The 25724-nt window shown below is 39.8% G+C and overlaps 1 protein-coding gene across 5 annotated transcripts in view; it reads left to right on the forward strand.

Annotated features, from left to right (window-relative positions):
• NBEA (neurobeachin) overlaps positions 1–25724 on the forward strand; it is a 468711-nt gene that overhangs the window by 99748 nt on the left and 343239 nt on the right. For all 5 annotated transcript variants that reach the window (XM_075198991.1, XM_075198992.1, XM_075198993.1 and 2 more), the window contains exons 2-7: positions 16800–17031; positions 19958–20058; positions 20294–20389; positions 21325–21446; positions 22657–22783; positions 25355–25474. In XM_075198991.1, coding sequence (XP_075055092.1) covers positions 16800–17031; positions 19958–20058; positions 20294–20389; positions 21325–21446; positions 22657–22783; positions 25355–25474 — 798 coding nt within the window. The remainder of the gene's footprint in view (positions 1–16799; positions 17032–19957; positions 20059–20293; positions 20390–21324; positions 21447–22656; positions 22784–25354; positions 25475–25724) is intronic.

A 25724-nucleotide genomic window follows, 5' to 3' on the forward strand; every position in this document is an offset into this window, starting at 1 on the left:
AGGGGAAAGTTAATAAACTGACAAAAATGTACATTTCACAGTTATTGATGTTGGCTAAGGTCTGTATAGCGAGGCTGTGGTTGGCCCCGACGAGTCCCACGGTTAAAAATTGGAAGGCACTGGTCAATACCACCATAAGGCACGAGAGATTTGTTTATACTTGCAGACAGGCTCTGAAGGAATTTGAGAATATATGGTACAGATGGTTAGAGTCTCCATTCTATTCTATGTCATCTGGTACAGATGCTCTAGCTACTTAAATGTATGGCTACCGCAGTTCTTATAATAAGTATCTAAGTCCATGTAATAAACCCTGCATGTGTAACATACTTATGTATAAGCATTTACGATGTATGATCCTGAATGAATATAGCACATTTATTATTATTATGCTTTAATGTAATCTTGTAAATTCCGTCATTTAATTCCGATATGTATGCAATTGTTTTTCTTTTTGTTGTTTAGTATGTTTATATCTTAAAAAATGTCAATAAAAATACTGGATTTAAAAAAAAAAAAACAGTGTCATTTACCCAGAAGAGACCCGGTACTGGATGCCGGTAAGGAGTATAGTGATGGCAGCATTTGTAAGCCCCTCTTGCTGTGGTTAGAGGTCGCACTTGGGATACCGAAAGGGAACAGTGGCAAAGTAAGCCCAGCCGGTTCCCAGCAACAACAGACAGGGTGGCATAGGCGGTCCATCCTGTCAAAAGTATACTATAGCAACATTTGACAAAAAGGTCTAAAAACACTGAAGCAGCAAACTTAGTGAAAACCAATACTTGTGTCATTCTCAAAACTTTTGGCCATGACTATAGACTATAAAAAGGCAATATATAATGAACAATAATATAATAAGAGTAATGACTAGATAACTATTACATCAATAATAAAGTGATGTGTTTTAGTCAGGCACTGTGCTATATTTTACCATATTAATCACTAAAACCATTGGATAGACTGAAATGAACATGTGAATAAATAGCCCGTGAGATAATGGCCTGTTGGAATAAGCCTTTACCTGTCCCTTCCTGGGATCTGACATGCATAATATATAGTCCACACTCTCTGTATAAGCAGATGGTGGACTTTTATCAAGTGATTTTTTTTTGTACATCATTCATTGCTACTAATCTGTAATGAAAGGGCTTGTAGTGAGCAGAAGATCTCTGCAAGGCCAATCCTAATACGACACGCATGACTTTCTGAAGATATTGAGAATTAATTGGGAATAAAAGATTCTTACTTTCTCATTTTAATAAGACATATTTCAAATGTTCCTTACTGTCAGATCAACATTGTCATTCTATGTAATTTCATCTGCGAATGACCTAATGGTGGCATCACTGATGTTTAATTAACACTGGCTAGCATAGTGCAGGCTTTACATACTATGTATTCTTGTCTGTGGAATTTCCTCCCAGTTCTCTTTCTCCTATTTTATTACTATATGGAGGAGTAGTGTCGCCAAAACATGACGGGTATCTGCACATACAGCTGGAAATGTCCGGGTCACTAGGACAACCGCGTACCCTGGTGATTGGAGGAAGACCACCAATAATATAATACTACAAACCATACTTACCAACTTTATAATCTTCGATGCCGGGAGCCTGCGGGGGAGGTGGGCATGTACGAGGGGGGGGGCTCCAAAATGTGCGTCATTTTGGACCCGCCCCCATGACGTAATTACGCAAACTCGTCATTTGACAGAGGGGGCGGGGCCAAACGCCACGATTCACCTGGAAATCGCGGAGCTTGGGACCTAATTCTGCCCACTTCACTAGGAAGTGGGCACTTCCTAGTGAAGTGGGCAGATCTGGGAGATTGCCACACTCTCCCGGGAGTCCATGAGACTCTCGCAAAATGCGGGAGTCTCCCGGACATTTCCGGGAGAGTTGGCAAGTATGCTACAAAACATAAATACATATTGTGTGTATGTATTGTGACAAAGGCAGTGGTTTGCCACAGAAGAGAAGTTAGGTATTCAGCCGACATTATGCAGTTGTATAGCAGTGTACCTGGTATAAAGATTTGCAGGTGGAGGAAATGTGTGTGCCAAAATAATATTAGAGTGTGATTTAACTTACATATTTTGAGGTGGATACATTTTCTTCCACAGCTAGCAGCAGCTGACTCGGTGTGTCTGCCCCGAGTCTCATCAAGCAGAACACCTGAGGAGAATGCCTCTATAAAGACCAGGTGGTGGTGTCACCGTCTATCAAGCCAGGACTGTGGGAGGAATGTAAAGTATTTAAGTTCATTATGCATTGTGACTGATGCTGAACAAGTTGGCTGGTGACTAGGTAGATGGTCTCTGTTAACTCAGCATTAGGGTCACACCATTGTGTGTAGAACTTTTTGTTATGAGCTACTTCGCTATCCTGACATTAAGGGGGGAGTACAATAGGCTGCATTACGGTAAAAAGTAACACGGCCTGCTCACTATTACCATTATTACGGTAATTTCAACGCAGGCTGTGAGCCACTAGCAATTTTATTTCCCCCTAAAAGCCAAGTACAAACAAGAATGAAAATATATATATATATATAGTAAAAAATTAAATGGAGATGCATGTATTTTAGGGAGCCTGGAACTGCTTATTTTACTGTACTAAGTAAATCCAATATTCATCAGCAAAGATCTATATGTAAAAGATTGAGGCATTCCGGAGAGTTTTCATATTTCTATATTTTTTTGTGCGCTGAATGTTTGGCTATTGAAGAGACCTGCAGGGAGCCAGGCAGAGCCCTGCAGGTTTCAGAAGACAGTGGATTGCAGCAGGCCTGCTAACAAGGAAGGGCAATTACCCATAGTCGCTCTTTTGTTTTTACAGAAGAGGATTGCGCTGAGAGATGAATGATGCCCCTGTGTAGCTGTTTGCTGGAGGTCACTGGCTCCTATGTACAATTATATAGTCTATTCCACTCTGAGGTTTCATAGAGGAATAATCATAACCACTACCCTGTGGGACCCAGGGAGGCCAGCTACTTCTGCAGTCCTCCATATGCATTAGTCTGCATGATGATGGTTCTCTGCACTTGGCCACCCTGCAAGATTATACACATAATATGGGAACATTTTGTGCACTCTTCAATGAATGGAGACATTAATGTTAGTTCCAGTCCTTGGTACTCACATATGCAGTACAGTTTAAATATGTATTCTATAAATAAACTGCCTAGTGTAAATACAATGTTCCCTGTCTCCCCCATTTGCCGTGTGAGGGCCTGGCCAGTAAATAGAATGGTAACCAACAGCTGCTGGCGATACAGGTCTGCCCAGCGGGTGATTGATTTACAGCATTGCCAGAGCCGGATTTAGACCTCATGGTGCCCTAGGCAAGATATTGGTTTGGGCCCCCTCCCACGTGCCACCCCCCGCCCCCTCCCACGTGCCACCCCCCGCCCCCTCCCACGTGCCACCCCCCAGCCCCCTTCCACGCCCCCCCCAGCCCCCTCCCCAACTGGTCCCCCAGAGAGCCGCTAGGCCCTATGCAGGTGCCTGAGCATTGCCCAATCCTGTGCAAAATGAGGGCGATATTAATCCCCTTTTGAGCGCTGAAATAGACATTTATGTTTTTTTTGGTTCTGTTTACATTTTATTCTGATTACCAGGAAAGTGACATCCGCTGTGTTTAGGGTGACTTAACATCCATTCCATACACAATGGAATATAAGTGGCAATAAACCAAAACTATCACAACTGGAAAATGTACACACATGGTTCAGCACATGAGCAGTTAGTCATCACTAATTATACCCTTGTTCCATGCATTGAACAGTATTTAACCCATGTTAAGTACTGTATTGTGACTAGAACAATTGCGTAACTAGTTTGATTTTTTTTAATTGCCAATTTGCTGCCCCATGTGTGTACCGTTTCCAGTTGTGATGGTTGTGTATTGTGTTACTGGAAGCACAGCAAGTTTGTATTGTACATTGTTCCTTTCTCATGGTTGGCTGGTTCCATAAGCTGAGTACATTCTAAGTTCCTCATACCCAATAAATTGTGCCCTAACATTGTGACAACATTCCGACCCGCTCAGATAATGAGATTTATAGCCTGTATAACTCTCTTAGGCCTCTTACCCACTGGCATCAAAATACATGTGTTTAGTAGAGGTTTTATGGGGCGACTTTGGAACTCCTTGTTTCCAATGTCACCATACCCACTCACATTTGGGAGGCTTGGGATTGCGTACAGCTATTCGAATACTGTCTGCTCCATTTTTTTGCATTGAATGTAAGTCGAATGCATGAATGTCAATCGAGTGTTCTTCTTTGACCTCCCTGAATGCAAGTACAAGTGGTTGTTAACCACCGCATGTCAGAATAGTTAATGTTTGACATGTGCAGTCACTGGTGTTTGATATCTCCAGTTCAAATGCCAGTGGGTACCACACCTTATGTTTGTGGTATTCAGCAGGAACCTTTCTCTAGAACAGGTTTAGACATTCTGTGGTGCTTTTCGCTGGTGAGAAGCTACAAGTCCCGGTGCACCTGTCGCATGAGCTCGAGAGTCTTCTAGAACAAGTATAAACATCCTGCAACTATCCAGCTGTTGAGGATCTAGAAGTCCTATCATGTCTTCAGGGTATGCTGGACTTACAGCTCTGCAGCAGCCTGAGAGGTGCTGGGTTAACAATCTCCTCTAGAATAATGTAGGCCTAAAGCTTCGTATCACTTACATCTCCATTAAAATGGACGAAGATTAGTGTCGGGTAATCTGTCAGTGATGATTCACAAGGGTTCTACTTGTTAATACTCATCTGGATTATGTCAGGACAGACACATTTGTTAACTACAGTTCTTCAAATATTGTGTTTGGAAAATGCGCAAGATGCTTGATAACCTCTGCACCCTCCTCATCGCTGTGGAATGTTCTGCACATAACTCTGCTCAAAACTAACAAATGCTTCTACATAGGAGGCTGAAGACCGATAAACTACAGGACGTGCAGCAGTGTAATTAGTACAGACCTTTAAGAAAAATGTGTAAATTCAATTTAGTTATACAAAAGCAGTTACAGATACAGTTGAATTGGTAATCCGTAAAGTGCGCATTATTACAGTAATTTCAACTCGCAGCTCTGAGAGCCGCGAGCTAAAATCCGTTTTAAAATTACCATACGAACGATATTAGTGATCAGGCCAATTGACTTGAATTTCCGCCATTGTATTGATTGGATAGTGAAAACGTTTTCAAATTTTTCTTTGTAACTCTGTTATATTTGTATGTATTTCTAAGCGAAAATGAGATCCCAAATACAGGTTAGAAATAATTGGGAAAAAAAGTAGTCCAATAAAGGAATGAACGTATTCAGAAGAGGGAAATAAGGTGGAATAACTAAAGATTGCATTTGGCTTCACACAAGCGCATGTCAAAAAAACCCAGGTCTTGAAAAAGAAAAACGTATCTCCCAGCGGAACGTCTTGCATCTAGGTCTATTTGTTTATATAACTTGTTTTGTTTCTTTTTTTTTAAAACCTGGATTAATTTTAGTGTTTTTTTTTTTTTTTTGCTTGCTTTCCCATTGTCTGTTTTGATGTGCACTCGTGTGAAGCTGAATTAGCCGCTGTTGAGCAGTGTACAGGGGTACCACCAGGATGCCATCAGTCAGGTTGGACTCTCCCTGCATCGAAGCTACCAGTATAAGTTATTGTGCCTTATTTTCGTCACCTGCATAAGGCCAGCTCCGGGCAAAAATTAGATGTGAACACTGTAATAAAATAAAAATACAGTGCTTGTTAATTACATGCCACCGACACCCTGCCTTTACAGGGAGGATTTGGTTAATTGAGCGCTAGTAGGGAACTCTAGGTAACCAAAATGACAGGAGGGCGGAGTATCCGACTGCACTACATGTCAATAATTAATTTCATGGCCCCTGTAACTAGCTACAGGGACTCTGTTCTGGGTTACAGAGCTTTGTATAATCGCTAGCATTGCTCTTGAGCGCCCCCTATAAATTACCAAAAATACTGTTATATCAAAGCCAATGAGTCACATAGATGCCTTACTTTTGATAAGGCCTCACATTCAGATGGTGGGCAGCAGAACCAACTTCCATGCTTCATTTTAAATGTCAAAATTAATATAATCAATTAAAGCAACCTAGTCACCTACAATCAGCCTTTGCGCAATTTAGAGATTTGAGGAAATTTCCAAAAAGTTTGGGAAACAATTTGCTTGGTACTTTACCACCACTATAGCAGTAGGTTAATTGTGTTCATTTATGTTCTCTCAGTGGTGAGAAGATAATTGCACTGCCAAACAAATGGCTTCCATTAAATATTATACACATATTTGCTAATCCAGCATAATCCTGTGATGTCCCTGCCCCCAACAGAGCTACATTTAGAAACTTCTGAAGCCTGAAAGCTCCTCCTGAAATGGATAAAAGCTTTTACAAAAGGCATTGCTGAGGTCACAGTAATTAAACAAAAACAAAGTTTTCTTTGGGAAGATGTTCGTTTTATTACAGATATTCTATAAAGAGTAAATGATCCCATCTTTCTTATGGGTGGATGAGGTTCAGTAATACTACCAATAGTGTCTAGTCCTGTAAGAATGTAACCTGGGAACAGTGACTCTAAAATTTTGATTATATCTGTCCTGTTGGACCATATTGAAATAAAGCGAGGGAGAGAGGGGGAATAATGTAGAACTTGGGAACCAATAGATTAGCCAGCAGGGTGATTTGAAATCGATGTGTTGCATTTATTGACATCAATAGAAATTATTCCCAAAAGTTTTTGTTTTCTTGCAAGTTAAAAGTGCCTAAATTGTGTTTACAGTATCCTCCAGAATTGCAGACCACAGAGTTTTAATTAAGTATATTACATTCATCAATGTGAAGCCATTTTCAGTGTTCTTTCCATTATTAGGAAAACAATCAGCATAAAGAAAAGCATGAAAAGTCTTTGCACTATAATATAATTTGTTTGTTCCACAACAGCTGGTGCAACACAGATTCATAAGACAGCCTTATGTCTAGCTGAGAATATTACCCGGCTCCTACTGGGAAGTAGAAGTCTCAGACAATTAGAAATATACCTAATATAAATGATAAATAATGAAGGATCTCTAACTTCCACAAGAATTCTAATTTAAATTTTTGTTTTTGTACATAGTAATAGTCCTAGCTAGCAGCAGTGACATCTCCTCATTTATCACTTCCCTTCAGTCTTCCACCTTCCAGGCTGTTGTCATCAGACGTGTGCATCTCTGAAACGTCTTCCTGATGCTGGCACCTAGGCCCTTGATTTTCTATAGACGCCTGGAGGAATTTCACCTCAGATTACAGGAATAGAGGTGAATGAGTGAGAGTGCACTTTATTTACAAGTAGAGTAGGTGTTTGATTGTCAGTCATACAGGCGGTTTCTACTGCCCTCCATTTGTGTAGTGTAAAATGACTTTGAGAGAAATAACGTTTGTTCATTGAAGGTAGAATCAAGGGACTTAACAGAGAAAATGGACAGAATAATCACATTTGAACATGAGAATATTCCTGTTAAATGCATCTCTGATTCATCTTTAATTGTAAGTTTGATTAGTTGATTAGGTTTCCTATTTTTCCTCTTATTGCTCTGCAAATTATTAGTCTTGGTATAAAGGCACATAATCATCAGTATTCAGGTGTATGTTTAAATATAGCTTTCAATAAGGTATACGTTTTTTGATAATTGTATAATTACATTTTTTTGCCGTTTTTTTGGTGCTTTGTTTTTAAATTTATTTATATTTTATTGCTGGCATACATGGCAGAGCTGCTGCTGTTATCTTTATCAGCCTCAGAAGCTTGTTACAAAACATAGGTGGTTATGTTGTCACTTATTAGGTGATCATTGGTTGTATAGCTATTTCTGGATGTCTTGTTCATATCCTCATATGAACTCAGGTGCTTTCTGTCAATCCTGTACTGTACCGCCACCTGTGCTCTGCTATGGAGATATAACCAGGGCCCCCAAGAGGAATTTGAGGGCCTGGTACAGGAACTTTCTGCCCTCTTCACTCCACACATAGCAGGGAAGGGACGTGTGTGGCGGACCTTTGAAGGGAGCGTGGTCACATAGTGATGGCGGCATGGCCATCATGGGCTGCACCTCTTTACATATGACACTATGGGAGAAATTCAGTTCGCCCCAAAGTGTCTCCGGAATGTACATGAGACACCTCGTGGTGGCTCATTTTTCCTCGCAATTACCGGCAATGTCTGGGCGCCGCATTGCCAGCAATTGAGTTCCCCCCATTGTTTATTAAAATGGTGTTTCTCTCACCTACCTGTTATTGCAACTTTTACAACCTGGTACTGGATTCTTGTCTGGATCCTGGAATGTTGGGACCTGTTTGGAAAATGTATAGGTACATGAAATATGTAAAATAATAAATGAACACAGTACATAACACAGATCATTTATAATGATATAACTAGCAAAATAGGTGTGATAAAAATAATTAAACATATCTATATGTTTGGAAATGGTCAGATAATGAAACATAATTGTAACTGTATAAGAGAAATGGCTGCCTGTAGGGGCTCTGCATCACCATACAAAGATAAATACACAATAAAAATTAAGAGGCGCTAAAAACCCCTTAAATATAAATACAATAATGATTGGCGTTTATAATTTTATGTAATTTTCGCTAAACTAATTTATTCATGAAGTAACAATATAGGGGAGATGAATTACCGGCGATGTGGCACATACGCACATTGCGCTGCGCACATTTCTGGCAATTACAGTAGGAATATCAACCGCGAGGTGTCTTGTGGATGTTCCTGAGACACCTCTCGTCTATGTCTCACTATACAAAAATTTGTAATTTTATATATCAAGTTTAGGGGTTTTTAAGAGCCTCTTAATTTTTAGCATGCAGTATATAATACATACATTATAATAAAATATTACATTTAACACGCGACCGCCCCAGGTCCTCCGTGTGTCTTGCTGCAGGCAGAGCTGAAACGCCTCCTTGCTCTGCAGGCTGCTGGGACCGTGTGTGATGTCACACACTGTCTGGGGACTGGGAGCTGCTGACAGCTGTCAGCTCGCTCTCTAACCCGCTAGAGAAAATAAATATCTGGCTGCGGGACCCCGGTAGTTTGTAACTGCTCCGCAGCCCCCCTCTCGGCACCCCAGTATATAACACAGCTGCTGAGGCCTGTGGATAGGTGTTGGAGTCACTGTTTGTAAATCCAGAGAGCCTGTGGCAGATCCATTGTGTGATTAGAGATCTCGCCAAGTAAGATCCAACTGGTGTGTGAGGCTCTAGTAGAGACACGGTAAACGTGTACACAGAAATTCAAAATAAACCCCCAAAAAATAAACATCATTTTCCTTATTGTAACTTTGAATATTGGATACTATACTATTTGTGAAACAATAAACCATATTTTTTATGTTGTGCTTATTCATGGGTCTACGTTAGAATTGCTTCTTGCTTTGTGTGTTAGATTCATCAGTATTTGCGGGGCCACCTGGATGTTTTGGTAGTGAAAGGGTTAGCTGTAGATTCTCAGGTCTCAGCCTTGATTCAGAGCAGCTATTACCCTTCAAACAGAAAAGGACGCTTATCGCTCTCAGCAATGTGCAGTACATTCTCTGGCTCTTTCTTCCGCTACCTGCTTCACTGTTATGTCCATAACCTTCTCTGTTCCCTTTTCTGTAAAATTTAACATCCATTGTCTTTCATTGAAAGATCTTCCTTTTAGTCGTCTCTGAAAAATAATTGGATTTATAAAGGATCCTATTAAAGTACATATATGATGTTTCTGCAGTTCCTACCTTTTTTTTTTTTTTCTTTTTTGTGTTTACGTTACAAAGAACCTATGTGTTATATTCTCGATATACCATACATTACATATTTGATTGTAAATAGATATTACATTCTGCTTTCTAATAGTGAACTTGATTGGCTTCCTTTAGAGTTAGGCCCTACAGCCAACTCTAGACCCCAAAAAGGCAACACCTATGAGATATAAGATCAGGGGGTAAATGTATTAACATGCGGGTTCTTCAACACCCGCGAGTTCAGCGTCTTCGGCGATTAAATTTAAAGCGGCGCTGCATTGTAAAGGGAAACTTCCTTTTACAATGCAGTGCCGCTTTAAATGTAATCGCCGAAGACGCTGAACTCGCGAGTGTTGAAGAACCCGCATGTTAATACATTTACCCCCAGGTGTGCAATTCCTGAATGAAACGTATTGGTGTTTGTAGAAAGGCTGCCAATCCTCTACAATGTCTCTATGCTAGGTGTTGGTGACTTGCCTAGTTCCATTTTTGCATTTATAGGCTGCCGTTTTGATGTGTGGTGAAAGTGTTGTATCTTTAACATGTGTATATATATGTGAAAAGTTATCTGTTCGTTCTAGCTCGGTGTTGGCTAACCTGTGACACTCCAGGTGTTGTGAAACTACAAGTCCCAGCATGCTTTGCCAATATATAGCAGCTTATTGCTGGAAGGGTATGTTGGGACTTGTAGTTTCACAACACGTGGCGTGTCACAGGTTAGACAACACTGTTCTAGCTCTACAGCACTGATCCACAGTGTGGACATTCTACAATAATTGATTGTTATGTCTGGTGTCAGCCTCAAAGATCTTCCCACCCACTCTTATATTTACGGACTTATTTTTTTGTTTTGCTTATAAGTGTTTCATCACTCTGACGTAAGTTTTATATTTCCAATTTTGCTGCCTCATAGCTGATGTGATGTAGCTTACATATCTGTTTTAATGGAAGTAAGGGATGGGGAACAGTGGATAAGGTCGCACTAATTGTGAGGAGTGAGGAACGCCCTTATTGTAAAATATTGATTAATTCATCATCTAGTTAAGGGTGCATCATAAACCATATAACAGTTTATTGAAAAAAAAGAAGGTTTTTTTTAAAAATGATGCACTGCTCACTCCACGATAAATAATTAGTTGAATTTATAGTGGTAATTGGTTTCAAATTATAATATTTAACCTTTATTGTTAACAATTAACAAACATGAGTCTAAAATCTCAGCGAAATATTACAAACAAATGTGTAAGTGATGAACAAAAGTGTCCTTAAAATAACTGGATGTACCCAATAGTCTCTATTAATTATAAAGTTGTTACATACTTTATGGAATTAAATATATAAGTTGAACTACCCTGCAAATTAGGAGATAGTCAAACTCACTTGTCAAGTATGTAACAACTTTATAATTAATAGAGACTATATATAAAACAGAAAGGGCGCAATGGACATGTATAATAAAACAATAAAATAGTACAGACAACAAAAATGTTTATAGCTCCTTGTGAAAAATGTAAGTGGCAGTACCGTAGAATAGTATACCGGATGGCGTGAGGAGGGGAGAGCAAATAAAACTAATTCTTACCCTAGAATTCCCTATGCATGTTGGCAGTCCTCGGCAAGCCGTCCAGGTAAAACGGTGAGTCTCCTATGGATAGAGGCTCCGGAGTGTCCGGGTATCTCGTGTAGCCGCGTCTTGGAACGCGGAAGTGATAGATTGATCCGCACAAGTACGGTGGCTGATTAGGTAAAAAAATGTGACCCAACACGTTTCATCCAGATAGGACTTTCTCAAGGATATTTTTAGAAAGGAATTGGAGGGTTCTTATGGGTCCTGCCTCTTCCTGATTGGATAGATACTTTAATAGTAAAAATGCATGTAAATGTAGTACATGGATAAAAGGATATGAATAAAAACAGGCAGTTGAAAATGCCAATGAACAAAGAAAATAATGATATTAAAAAATAAAATAAAAATAAATGAATGAAGTTTTATACATTTAAAAATGAGCCTCAATCAAAATTACTGTTAAGACCAAATGGCATAAGGGTTCTCATCATGTAAATCCATTTGGCTTCCAAACGTGATATATTCTCTCCAAAATCTGTTAACATGTTGTATTCCCAAAAATTTGAGTTGTTTTGGGTTGCATTTCGGATTGTTAATAAAATGATTGGAAACACTATGAGTTTTGAGTTCTTTTTTGATGTTGTAGAAATGTTCGGCCACTCTTGTTTTAAGGGTACGTTTCGTTCTACCAATATATTGGAGGCCACAAGTGCACTCCAACATGTAAATGACTCCTTCCGTATGACAATCTACATCTAATGGGAAAACATTTTACATTAAACAAGCTATCAGTTGTCATACAGAAGGAGTCATTTACATGTTGGAGTGCACTTGTGGCCTCCAATATATTGGTAGAACGAAACGTACCCTTAAAACAAGAGTGGCCGAACATTTCTACAACATCAAAAAAGAACTCAAAACTCATAGTGTTTCCAATCATTTTATTAACAATCCGAAATGCAACCCAAAACAACTCAAATTTTTGGGAATACAACATGTTAACAGATTTTGGAGAGAATATATCACGTTTGGAAGCCAAATGGATTTACATGATGAGAACCCTTATGCCATTTGGTCTTAACAGTAATTTTGATTTAGGCTCATTTTTAAATGTATAAAACTTCATTCATTTATTTTTATTTTTATTTTATTTTTTAATATCATTATTTTCTTTGTTCATTGGCATTTTCAACTGCCTGTTTTTATTCATATCCTTTTATCCATGTACTACATTTACATGCATTTTTACTATTAAAGTATCTATCCAATCAGGAAGAGGCAGGACCCATAAGAACCCTCCAATTCCTTTCTAAAAATATCCTTGAGAAAGTCCTATCTGGATGAAACGCGTTGGGTCACATTTTTTTACCTAATCAGCCACCGTACTTGTGCGGATCAATCTATCACTTCCGCGTTCCAAGACGCGGCTACACGAGATACCCGGACACTCCGGAGCCTCTATCCATAGGAGACGGACTGCCAACATGCATAGGGAATTCTAGGGTAAGAATTAGTTCTATTTGCTCTCCCCTCCTCACGCCATCCGGTATACTATTCTACGGTACTGCCACTTACATTTTTCACAAGGAGCTATAAACATTTTTGTTGTCTGAAACATTTTTGTTGTCTGTACTATTTTATTGTTTTATTATACATGTCCTTTGCACCCTTTCTGTTTTATATATTGCCGATTGTATTATAGGGGCTGCATATTAGATGAGCGCTTACCTCTGTTTTTGTTAATTAATAGAGACTATTGGGTACATCCAGCTATTTTAAGGACACTTTTGTTCATCACTTACACATTTGTTTGTTATATTTAGCTGAGATTTTAACTTCATGTTTTTTAATTGTTAACAATAAAGGTTATTATAATTTGAAACCAATCATCACTATAATTCAACTAATTATTTATTTATCTTGGAGTGAGCAGTGCATCATTAAAAAAAAAAAAAAAAAGTTTCTTTTTTTTTCTTTTTTCAATATCTGTTTTAATGGTAATGTTTTTTATTCTAGTTATGAACTTTGAAAGTAGGTTGCACAGAAATGTTGCATTATGCATTGAACAACTTCTGAATTAATGTTTTTCTGCAGCAAAAAAAAATGCTGTTCTGTTCTAAAGACAAATGGGAAGTAAAAGATTTTAAGCACCCGCACCCCTCCAGTACAATGTATTACAATATATGGGAGGCTTAAGTTGCACTTTAGTATTGCTTGCTGGATACACACGCACAGGCACCCTCTAAAGTATTTGCAGACCTCCAACATGTAGATAAGACCTTGTGGAAGACTGGATGATTAGACAAATGAAAGGTTGAGGGTCAAAGGACTGTACAATGGTAAGAACCAATTCATCGCTGCAACATTTGACAGATCTGTCGTTATGTTTGCTTACCTCTGTTCCCACATTCTTTTAGCACTATGAAAGGTATCGGTGCTTTATATTCACCAAGTAATGATTAAGCCATGACAATGGGTTAAGCCATAACAGAGTGACAATGGGAGTCATTGGAAATATAATTGATTTTGACAAACGACAAAGCGGTAGCCAATTAGGGGTCTTGAAGTGGTATGAATGATTTCCTTTAAGGTGACCCAGTTCCCTGTTTGCAAAGCGCTGGCATTTTATATGGTCAGTGTGTCCTCTGTAATTCCAAAGCTAATTGTATTTATTCCTGTGACATTTCACCAATCATTACAGCATGGAGAAAATCATGTTTATATCCGTCACTGTAAGGCTGTGCTCAGTGCACTCTCCTTGTGTTACACACACCGCTCCACGCCTCACTTGAAAGACTTCAATGTTCACTTTGTAATTAAACCCTGTGGGCCTAGGGCGATTGGGAACATATTCATTCTGGCCAAATTAATGTGCTGTTTAGTACAATAACCATGAATAATAGAAACAAATCTCAGCCTTGAACCCTTAGACTGTCTATCACTGTCATTTATTTTCAGTAGGTCCTTCAGATTGGCTGTTACTGTTATGCTCCTTAGTTTGGTACTTGGCTTTGTGCATGTTGCATTGACTCTGGAAGATCATTGACAGTCCGTGTGATACCTGTGATAATTACTGTTATAATACTTAATGTATGCTGCGCACTTCCTTCCTGGAGCACATGTTGTGCTACAGTCTGCCACCCTGATGTGATTTGTGTATTAAGGAGCAGCAAGATATTTTGGTCAAACACCTGTGTGCACGCTCTTTCATAGGCGTCAAAGAGGATTATGGGAAAACACCACAAGTTTTCCTGAAAGCGTAATGAGGTGGGGAGAGGGCACAAATTGATGTTTATTTTGAACAAATCACAGTACAGTGTCTTTCATACAGCCAATGATTTAGGTAACTGGCTATATCTGAACTACACTGTAACTTAGATTTTTGGGAATATGGTGTTATAGGTTTGTATGTATGATGGGAATTTGTGTGTATGTATATATGGTGACTTTACAGAATTACAAAGTTCCAGCTACACAATCTTCACGTCCTGCTTTAGAATCTCCATTCCTCACTGTATCGTACCTCCTAACCCTCCTGATCTTGGCAGTACAGTTCCGATTTAAGGGCTCTGTCCCGACTGGGATGGCCATCCCAATATGGGCAGCTTTGTCCCACAGGAAGCATTCTGTATTCACTGCTGCTCTGCAGGGCGGACCATGAGTGCCGTGCGTACCATGAAGGTGTTTGGAGGGCAGGAGAGAACAAGGCAGTCTAGTACTTCCACGCCCCCCATTGTGATGCACCCCTGTACCAATGCCGCCTACCCAAACGTCGGGAGGTATGCTCTATTTGTAAACCACATTTTTACTTTTATAAATAGAGGTTAGATGATGACTGCATTTATTCTACAGTGCGGTGTGGTCAGGGGAGGACTGGCATATTTTAGCCTGGAGGGCAAGACTCGACTCAGCAACCTATTAGGAAGATTTTAAAAGGGGGAAAAAATGCAGGTGACCCAGCTCAAGGTAGCCAGCTATGGGACTGACCCGGGGAGCAGATGCCCACCTGCCCCTCAGCCCAGCCTGCCCCTGGTAGACTGGGGGTTCTTAAGCTCAAATTCTCTTGGCAGAAGATGCTAAATTTCACTGCCAATGTGTAATAAGGGGTAATATTGTTCAGTACAGATATAGATATATATGCTCACACACAATGTATCTGGAGCCAGTCACATCTAGAAGTCAGTAGAGTCTTTTAAGGAGTTAGGAAAGATCTATGTACTCTGACATTATGATAAATTACTACAAAAAGGCCCCGGGAGTACATGTTCAGATTCAGTAGTTACCTACAATTTGTCCTGATATAAATGTACGTAGGGGTCTGCTGGGCCCTGTAGGAAATCCACCTTCTCAGAAGGTCAGTTTACACCCATCTTAAGAGTGAAGGTTGGGAATATGATGTTTCTCGCTTGTATTATATATATATATATTTTTTTTTTAGTTTTTATGTAATACTGTTGTGGTTAGTAAAGAGGTGATGGATCACTGGTTAGGCTGTTCTTTCCTGTCTATGTGCCTGCATTCTGCCACTGTAATTATCATGTGCATGTGGTTATTTGTAGAGCTGTCATGTGAATTAATTTGTGTACACAAATGAGATTTCTCCTTTTGACCCATCCATGAAGGACCTGGAGTCTTAAACTTTAACTCTGCAGGTTTCCTGCTTCTCTGTTGCACCCACAGCCCTTTCCCCGTGGGATAAGATTGTCAGTATCATTGTGTATATATAAGGTGCCACAGATTCCGGATAGTCCTCTTTACAGACATAGCAAACGAGTACAATAAATATAATGACAGGTACAGATTATAGTGACATGAGTCCAATGAATTGTAGTAACGCCTCCATAGATGGTTCTGGGCTAGTAATAATAGCATGAGGTAGCATATAATTCAGCTTTAGCCATGACAACAAGGCTGTACGAGGGAGGCAGACATAAGGAGGAGAGGAGATTACATTGTGGAGGGAATGAACGTTACTGCTTGAGCTTTCTAATATACAACTCCTAAATATTGCTCCTTACGTAATACATAAAGCGCCCACACATGGTAGTTTTACAAACGTCGCCATGAACGTCTACATAAGTACATGTAAAGAACTGTTGAACTTTCACTTGTAGCAGGCGTCAGGTTTAGTGTTTCATACCATATGGGCCATTTGAAAGTGTCCTTTAGTTAAAGTACCTCTGTCACATGAACAGTAATCACGAATATTGGTTTAGACAAAAAATGTGTGTAAGTGATACTTTGTTTTAATTCGATTGGAAAAATCTGCCAAAAATCTATATTTTATGTAGTGTTAGCTAATACGAGGCATTGATTGATATAATTGGTATTTCTTACTTTAGTGATGATATTCATCCCATAGACATGTTGTGCTCTATATAAGTGAATACAACAGAATGTGAATATATACAATTCTTGTTTCCTTTTCCAGCTGGTCGGTGGAGAGTTTGATCTGGAGATGAATTTTATCATTCAAGATGCAGAGAGCATTACCTGCATGTCGGAGCTGCTGGAGCACTGTGATGTGACGTGCCAAGCCGAGATCTGGAGCATGTTTACAGCCATTCTACGGAAGAGTGTCCGGAATCTGCAGACCAGCACGGAAGTCGGCCTCATTGAGCAAGTGCTGCTGAAGATGAGCTCTGTAGATGACATGATTGCAGGTATTTTACCTGGTCTTTGTTTCTCTCTCCCTATAGGGTCATGTTCGTTTACCTGGTCTTTGTTTCTCTCTCCCTATAGGGTCATGTTCGTTTAGCTGGTCTCTGTCTCTCTTTCCCTATAGGGTCATGTTAGTTTACCTGGTCTTTGTTTCTCTCTCCCTATAGGATCATGTTAGTTTACCTGGTCTTTGTTTCTCTCTCCCTATAGGATCATGTTAGTTTACCTGGTCTTTGTTTCTCTCTCCCGATAGGATCATGTTAGTTTACCTGGTCTTTGTTTCTCTCTCCCTATAGGGTCATGTTAGTTTAGCTGGTCTTTATAAGGGTCATGTACTTGTGAATTACCAAACTCCTGATTATGTAACATTTATATTGAGGTTGTGCTTTGTAGAACATTGCATAATAGAATTGATGATGACAGACACCTAAACATCTGGATCGCAAAACATATTATTTATTACCCGTTTTATCATCCGCGCTATGTACTCTCAAAAGTATGTAAATTTATTTCCAAGTGACGTACCCCTGAAAAGTTAGATCATTTATATCACGAACCTCTTATTGTCTGTTAATATATACTACAGTCCTGACAGGCATGAAACAAATTAAAGGTGTTCTGCCCTCGACCCATTTGCCTGGGAGAGCGCTTGTAAAACAGTCTGTCTGTCTCCCAAGTCAAGCTACATATTGCGCTGCGCTCTCTCATCTGAACTGTATATGGAAGCCGCATGCAGCGTAAAGCTGCTCCACTATCAAACCAGTATTTCACGAGTGCTCTCCTGGACAAATCAATCATTATTCTGATTATTTATTTGCATAGTGCACAAGGCGAGGTACGCTGCAATGTATCAATACAACCAGATTCCAGAGCCTGGAGCCAAGTTGTAATGTAATAAATATCCTCTAATGAAAATAATGAGCATTTTTGTTTATTTATTTTATTGTGTATTGTTAACAAAAAAAAGTTAAAGAAAAGCTAAAATGCATCTGTAAAACAATCAAAGCCTGTAAGGTTGATATGGGCAGACTAAGCTATAAAAACATTATTCCTCCGTAGCCAGTGCATGGTATGCGCTTCTGGTCATCAGGGGTGAAACGCTCGGGGACATGAAGGAGGTTTGGTGGTTACAGAATCTAGTCACTCAGCATATTTTATGTTAACAGAGTGGTGGTTGTTTTGCTTGTGCTACTATAGGAAAATGAAGTCTGCATAATGACTGGCTGCTTGCAGGTCTTTTAGTATTGCAGGAGTTGTAGGATTAGTAATTGTTCTCATTGACTCCGTAGAAAGCAGCATCCTGCTCTGATGCATGAGACACTAGATAGTTCTGTTTCATATGAATGACGATAAGATGGGGCTTGGCGGCATCTTCATCATTTATTTATTTAAATAGCGCCACTAATTCCGCAGCGCTGTACAAAGAACTCACTGAGCTCAGTCCCTGCCCCATTGGGGCTTACAGTCTAAATTCACAGACAGACACACAGACAGACTAGGGTCAATTTTGATAGCAGCCAATTAACCTATTAGTATGTTTTTGGATTGTGGGAGGAAACAGGAGCATGGTAAATAATTGGCAGTGTTACACACTGGATAAAGCAATAACTGTTTTCCCGTGGTGCAGTTAGCTTCGTCCAGAGGGAAGAAAACAAGCACTCCCTCTGTATAAGAGCAGGAGGCAATAGGGCAGGTAATCCTTCTGTATAAGTATAGGAGGTAATAAGGCATGCAATCCCTCTGTATTGGAGCAGGACGTAATGGGGAATGCTATCCCTCTGTATTAGAGCAGAGTGTACTAGGGCATGCAATACCTCTGTATTAGAGCAGGACATAATAGTGCATGTAATCCCTCTGTATTAGAGCAGGATGTACTAGGGCATGCTATCCCTCTGTATTAGAGCAATATGTACTAGGACATGCAATCCCTCTGTATTAGAGCAGGATGTACTAGGGCATGCTATCCCTCTGTATTAGAGCAATATGTACTAGGACATGCAATCCCTCTGTATTAGAGCAGGATGTACTAGGTAGGGCATGCTATCCCTCTTTATTAGAGCAGGATGTACTAGGGCATGCTATCCCTCTTTATTAGAGCAGGATGTACTAGGGCATGCTATCCCTCTGTATTAGAGCAGGGTGTACTAGGGCATGCTATCCCTCTGTATTAGAGCAGGATGTACTAGGACATGCAATCCCTCTGTATTAGAGCAGGGTGTACTAGGGTACGCTATCTTGCAGCTATGTCCTGCCCTTAGTGATTGGTATAGTGAATGTGACCCATCCTCCGGTATTCTTACTGTGTCTCCTCATTGGACATAGCTAACTGCGTCTGAGGTAATACCTATGTACATAGCCCAGCAGCCACTTGCTGAGTGTGATTTTATTTTTCGTTTTATTTATTTTGTTAGTTTTATTTTCTGCAAATCTCTTTCAATGTTGAGTATTCATCAAACTATTGAAATTGTGTGGTTTATTTCATTTATAAAAGCTATTTGTCTTTGATGATATAATACAGTTTTCAAAGTCAATCAATCCACACTGCAGTGTCCTTAATTGGCTTTATATGACAGTTGATTTGCGGGGGTGTATCTGTGTATATGTATATATAATATATGTGTGCATATTTAATATTCTTTATAGTGTATGTTGAAATTAAAAGAGAAAATGTAAGATGTACTTTTTCTCCTAGTCCTTTACCCCCTGATGTGTTCCGGCCTCCAAAGCTTTCTTGACCCATTGATCTCACAGCAAGAAATCAGAAAAGTGTGCTGGGGTATTTAACTGTGACAATTAGGACTGAAATAGAATTGTGGGAAAAGATGGTGGATTTGCGAGATGTCAGTAGGGCGCCCCCTGGGGGCAGGGGAAAGAGTTATGAATTAACAGGCTTAGGTTGAGCTAATGTTTTTTTTATCTCCTTCTAAGATCTCCTGGTTGACATGTTGGGAGTACTCGCCAGCTACAGCATCACCGTCAAGGAGCTGAAGCTTCTGTTCAGCATGTTGCGGGGAGAGAATGGAATCTGGGTAAGCTGTGGTCAGAGACCGGCAATCTATGTCAGTGCATTAGAGCTTCAGGTTACCATCATTTGTCTCCTGAGGCATGTACAATTAAACGTGTTCCTCATGCTGATTGAACGTCTCTTTAAAGTAGCCTCAAATAGCTGATTTCACATTAAGCATTCAGTAATCTATTGCTGTTTATGGGCATCTGTCGGAGAGTGGTTTTACTTATCATTTGCATCTCTCTCTGTTTTGGCAGCCGAGGCACGCGGTTAAATTGTTATCGGTTCTCAATCAAATGCCACAGAGACACGGGCCTGACACGTTCTTCAATTTCCCTGGACGGAGTGCTGCAGTAAGTAATACAGTAATAAAACTTTTCTAAAGATGCCAGAATGGGGATTTTCCTGCGTTGCTAATAACTGTAAGGGGGTAACGCTGAACCCTGGAATAACTTTGTCAGTGATTTTACTGATGAAATAAGTATAACACAAGTGTAATTTGGACACAGATAGACATTAGTATTTTGAAGTCATGGAATGTTGCAGATTTGAAAGGTATCTAATGCAGGATGATATCTACATCATCATATCAGCATCACATAACTTTACGAAGTTCTTTTATCACTTGTTCTTGGTCCAATGTCCCTTTACAGCAGTGATGGGCAACAGACGGCCCTCTGAAACTTCAACTCTGTCCCCAGCTCCTTCCTGCTCTATTGCTGGTTGTGAGTTGTTTGTTATAGCTTGTAATACAGGTTTAAAACATCCGCTGACATGTTATTAAAGACAGGTGCCTCTTTCTTTGATTAAATATATTATTTTAACTTTTATTGCTGACATTAAGGGTAAAGCGTGGCCCTTTTGAAGGCTACAGGACAGCACCATGTGGCCCCTGACGTGTGTCAGGTTGCCCATCACCGGCCGTCACCTACTGAGTCTCTGCTGTAAGCAGGCTGGGTATTATGATGCATCACATTCCTGTATAACCGTCTCTCCTGGAGGCTGGTGGTTCCACAACTTGTGGCTTTTCTGATGGACCACCACTGCCGAGACCAGGCTTCTAGAGGTGCTCATTGATGCACCACGGGAGAGCCAGTATAAAACAAATAATAACAAACAAAATGCTTCATTTAACTAGTATAAAGTATTCTTATGGATGTTGTGCTGATTAATACAAAGCAACAGGCTGAATAAAACAACCAGGTCACAGTTACTTAACTACTAGACTGAGTGGTCCTTGCTTCTGTTGTATCTAAAGTGTCTTGTGTTCCTCTTCCTCACAATCTAGGCTATTGCACTGCCTCCTATTGCCAAGTGGCCTTATCAAAATGGTTTCACTCTGAACACATGGTTTCGTATGGATCCATTAAATAATATAAATGTTGACAAGGATAAACCTTACCTCTATTGGTGAGTAATGCATCTGTGTGATTTTATTACTGTTTTATGAATAGGTTCCTGAGACACAAGAGTGATGCCAGACTTGACCCATTGTAGCTATGTTGGGGAGACATTATTGGGAAATTAAATCATGACTTTGGGGCTTACCATCGCTTGTCGCCCACCAATGAAATTCTCTGAATCTCTTTTATAAAACTGTGGTTCTTTTACTGAGACGTGCTGGTAAATGTCTCTGGCCTCCCTTATCCGAGGTCTGTGCCCTGTCTAGAAAGAAAGCCAGGGATGTAGCTATATTGTGTTACTTTCACGTTATCCCTGTTCTTACATTATATCTTGATGGAGAAATTGCTTTACTACAATCTGCAGTTTTAAATGTTCCTGGTGGTATTTGGTCTATTTCTCCTGTGACCTTTATAAGCCCATAATGAGATGATGTTTTTCACAGATTTACATTTCCTGTACACTCTGCATTGCTTTTTTCCCTATTACTTTGTCATAATCCAGAATGTATTACAGCGGATGTATCTCTAAACTGCCCGCAGCTACTTATATGGCTTGTAAATGTGTCTGAGGCTTGGAAACAATTGCACTGCAATGCCTGGTATATAGGAAATGAACACATTGCAATATTATAATCCCTAATGGGATAGAAACAGCTGTACATTGTAAGTTACTGTGGACCTGTTGGCTGCACACGGGAGGCTGCGGTGTTGTGTATTAAACCAATATTCAACCTATCTGTTCCCTAGAAACTAGTGTATTTTACAGTGTATTACTGGGGTTTGTTGGTTATTTGTTACAGGCATGTGAAACTGATATTTAATTGTAAATGACACCTCTCGGCTCTGCTCTTTGTCGTACCCTATTATAGTATTATAGTATTCACCAGGAGGGGTCGTCCTACTGTACTATGGCTCAGTCCACATAATCTTTACTTGAACGTTTGTATAGGTATAAAATAGAATATGAAATCTTCTTTATGCATATATGTTTGGAGTTTTTCTAAAGCAGATGTATGGTTAGTATACAGATGAACCTACATAGTGTTTGATGGCACTTTTATTTGTACATTTCACATGAATTGTCCCAGTGGTCTGATTCCATCATCTAAGGTCTTGTGGTGTTCACAGTGACTGTCCGTATGTCCGTTTGTGGCCAAGTACCTGCAAAATGTCAAAATAATTAATTCATGTTCCTGAACTGTTCTTTCTCTCCTCAGTTTTCGCACAAGTAAAGGTGTTGGTTATTCTGCACATTTTGTGGGTAACTGTTTGATAGTCACTTCCCTGAAATCAAAAGGAAAAGGTTTCCAGCACTGTGTGAAGTACGACTTCCAGCCACGCAAGGTGAGGAGAGAAATAAAGGCATTGAGGCGTGAAAATACGTCTAAGATTTGTAATAATTCTAACTAACAAACACCGGGATCTCGTCCTATATTCATTACTTAGTACAAAAAATGTAGGAGAGCTGGTTGGTAAGAAAATTTTAAAGTGTTCTCTATCTGGTCAAAGCACATCTTTAACCCAACAAATCCTAGACCATAGTCCTCATTTTCTCTCCATGTCTTCTACAAGCTTCAACCCTCTGTTTTTACCTGTACTGGTTCTCTGCACTCCAATCATTTCTAACTTTTTCTTCTCAATATCCCCACGAATGTTCTCTCTTTTTTTTTTTTTTTTTTTTTCTTTCCTTACTTCTCGCTGCCCTCCTCTCCTCTGGCGGCCGCCTCCTCCTCTCCTCTGGCCGCCGCCTCCTCCTCTCCTCTGGCCGCCGCCTCCTCCTCTCCTCTGGCCGCCGCCTCCTCCTCTCCTCTGGCCGCCGCCTCCTCCTCCTCCTCCTCTCTGGCCCCCTTCTCCCTTCCTTAACAGTCTCATTAACACCTTGGCTTTTTTTTTTTTTTTATACACCTGTTATTACAGTATTTTCAGTACTAGCATGTGTCACCTATTTGCATTGGTCTCTTTTTTACCACATACGGCATATTCCTGTTCAGTATCTAATCTGTTTCTCCCTTCCGAGAATCTATTTAAGGACAGCCTTGTAAAATGCCTTGGATTACCTCAGTCTGCCGTCACATTATTTTAGCACAAACTTATTAGTCTAGGCTAATTCCAATGGAAATATTTAATTATATGTCTCTGGATAACATCATATGATTGAAACCATTATGTAGCATACATCACAAAGTCATGGTACAAACTAAATTACTAACCAATGTGTCTGAAAGGCTTAAGCTGTATCAGTTGCATTTTATATTTTATCTTCAGAACGGTTATAATGAATGTTTAAACCTCCGTGTCTATTCCCTTTTTGAAGTGATTGACAATTCAGTAATTGCACCTACTTGTAAGGGGCGAAATTCACAATACATACAACAGATGGGATTAAAAGCTAACAGACCCTAATATGGCTAAAGGAGATACTATTGTCATTTAAAACTGTAGAACAAATCCACATAATACCCAAAGCATATGCGCTCACTAAATTTTAAGAGATGGTTACACGTTTACACAATGTATTCTTGTATTTAATTACATACAGTGTAATTTATGGTGTGTATTTTGTTTCCTAATAAAGCAAAACTATTTCCACCAAAAGTTAACAATCCATCTTTTCTTCTTTATGTACATCCTTAATATTGAAGGAATAAGGGTGTAGTTACAGTATGTTTTATAGAAGTTTTTGATGCTACGTCCCGAGCAGTGATCTTTCAACAGGAAGGAGAGCTGTAACACACAGTGCTATCTTTGCCAATAAAGAATAATAACAGTAAATACAATGTCTACACAACATATACCTTGAATACAAGTGGGAATGGACAATGTTTAATACATACACTAAGTGTACCAGTCTGCTGTGTAAAATACATTCCCCTCTGGTTGTATCGTGGCTTAGATTTGCCCAGGCGCGCCTACATTTCTGCCGATAGTAGGTGCTGGGCGTGTGGTGGGCACTCCCTGCCAAGTACAGGGCAGTGCTAAAAACAAGATTTCATTTGCATAGTGAAATTGGATAAAGGGATGGAGAAGACTCAGTTTTAGTGATGGGTGCTCCGGCACTAGGCGGTGGAGATTGGGTCTTGTCCTGTATTTTTAATGCAACACACTTTGCACCTTCCAGTTACACTTTGGCGGAGCAGTGTATTTCTAACCACACTTTGTCCAATATAAGCATTAAAAATAAAGATTCAAATTTAGAAGATCCACATGTAATAAAGAGAGCCATGATGTTCCCTCACTCTCAGGATCCATTTAAGCAATAGATGAGGTTTGGGGAGAAAAAGTGAAAAGTTTAATTCCTGAAAGGGCTGGTTCTAAAGGGCTAAGAGGTTGGACTTTTATGGGACCTTTGTTCTTTTCACAGTGCTTTCCTTTTCTTCTGCCATGACCCATTTCTGGTTTGCAGATGTGTCTTCTGAGAGTAGAGAAGTGGGCATGCATTGGGCTGACCATCAAGGCCCACCAGTGTAAGAGCCAGGCCTTTTGTGGTGAGATAGAGGAAGCCATTGTTAGCATGAAGCCAGTCCGTTCATTACGACCCAGCGGTATCACTGAGCCACACATTGACGCTGGTTCCTAGTGAATTGATAGGCTGTACTGTCATGAGGATTGTTTTAGCCCATGAAATATCTCCTCCACTATGTGTATGTGGCAGGTGCATTTAATGGCTCTATCGGATCAGTAAGTTTGTCTTCTGCTCTTTGCCAACTTTAGTTTTGGCAGCATATATCTTATTCTTTTGTGTTGTATAGGGTCATTATTTTATCCATCGTGACTAATAAACTATATTGTGCTGCAAAACGTTTATTCCTAGATGTCTGACAGGAAATGAAAGATAAATATACAACTATTATAGTGACACACCTGTTGTTTCATTGCTAGAATCTGTACTAACATGTCTGCTATATTTCTTCTCAGTGGTACATGATCAGCATCGTACACATCTATAACCGCTGGAGAAACAGTGAAATCCGCTGCTATGTAAACGGACAGCTAGTGTCTTATGGGGACATGGCATGGCATGTCAACACAAACGATGTGAGTCTTTATTTCAAGGATACAAATGTATGAGATTATGTAAGTGGTAATGCTGGGCCTTATCTCACTAGCTAATATTAATACCACTATTAACATCACACTCTTTAGAGTTTCCTGGAAGCCTCTGTGATGTTCCGGATTTGTAGGTAGACGCTTGGACAGCAGGATGGGATAAAAATAATGTTTTTATAGTATTTGAAATTCTTTAATAAATATTCATTTAAACAAATTTCAGATTGAAAAGGGCACC

The sequence above is a fragment of the Mixophyes fleayi genome, chromosome 2 (assembly GCF_038048845.1).
Source record: "Mixophyes fleayi isolate aMixFle1 chromosome 2, aMixFle1.hap1, whole genome shotgun sequence".
Taxonomy (NCBI): Eukaryota; Metazoa; Chordata; class Amphibia; order Anura; family Limnodynastidae; genus Mixophyes; species Mixophyes fleayi.